The 735-nt window shown below is 45.2% G+C and overlaps 1 protein-coding gene across 1 annotated transcript in view; it reads right to left on the minus strand.

Annotated features, from left to right (window-relative positions):
• The window catches only part of WASL (Wiskott-Aldrich syndrome-like), a 73,821-nt gene that overhangs the window by 8,243 nt on the left and 64,843 nt on the right, over positions 1 to 735 (minus strand). Inside the window, exon 10 of the mRNA XM_006859337.1 lies at positions 529 to 735. This exon is cut by the window's right edge and continues 19 nt beyond it. Within this exon, the coding sequence (XP_006859399.1) occupies positions 529 to 735 (207 nt within the window). The remainder of the gene's footprint in view (positions 1 to 528) is intronic.

Here is a 735-nt window from a genome sequence, read left to right on the forward strand (position 1 = left end):
ATGGATTTCTTACTAAATTAAGCATATTATACATCATTTTATTTCAATTATTCACAGTCTGAATGATGGAATCCGGTTTGTTCTTTGATCATCTTAGCTGTTAAGAGTTATACATAGGGTACAATACTGACACTGGCTCTAATAGCATTGTTATTTACTATTGTCCCAAAGTTACTGTGGTGGTGGTTATGTGTCGTGGAGTCACTTCTGACTCATAACGACCCTGTACAGGGTTTCCGAGGCTGTAAATCTTTACGGGAGCAGAAAGCCTCATCTTTCTCCCGCGGAACAGCTGGTGGTTTCAAACTGCTGACCTTGCGGTTCGCAGCCCGATTCCTAACCACTACGCTACCAGAGCTCCATACAGGAGATATAGAACTTAACATTTGAGGATTTGACCTAATTTAAAAAACAAAACAAAAACAGGATTGGCAAGAGGGAGTAAAAAAGCTTTCCAAAGACTTCATATCAATTACTTTCAAAGGCCACTACACAGATGATCCAAACCGGAAGGAACAAGGTACTTACAGATTTCAGTTGGATACCCTGTCGGATCTGGTCTAAAAGGGCGTCTCTTCCAGAGCAGGACGCCGGCCGGCTGTTCTGGTCTACTTTTTTGAGCTGAGCCCCCTCTCTAATTTGATCTAGAAGAGCTGCTTTGCTTCCTGCAGGGGGTGGGACTTGATGGTCGCCGCCTTCAGAAGGGAGGCCGGGTGGAGGAGGGGGCCCAGGGGG

This window comes from Chrysochloris asiatica, unplaced genomic scaffold, assembly GCF_000296735.1.
Source record: "Chrysochloris asiatica unplaced genomic scaffold, ChrAsi1.0 scaffold00032, whole genome shotgun sequence".
Classification (NCBI taxonomy): domain Eukaryota; kingdom Metazoa; phylum Chordata; class Mammalia; order Afrosoricida; family Chrysochloridae; genus Chrysochloris; species Chrysochloris asiatica.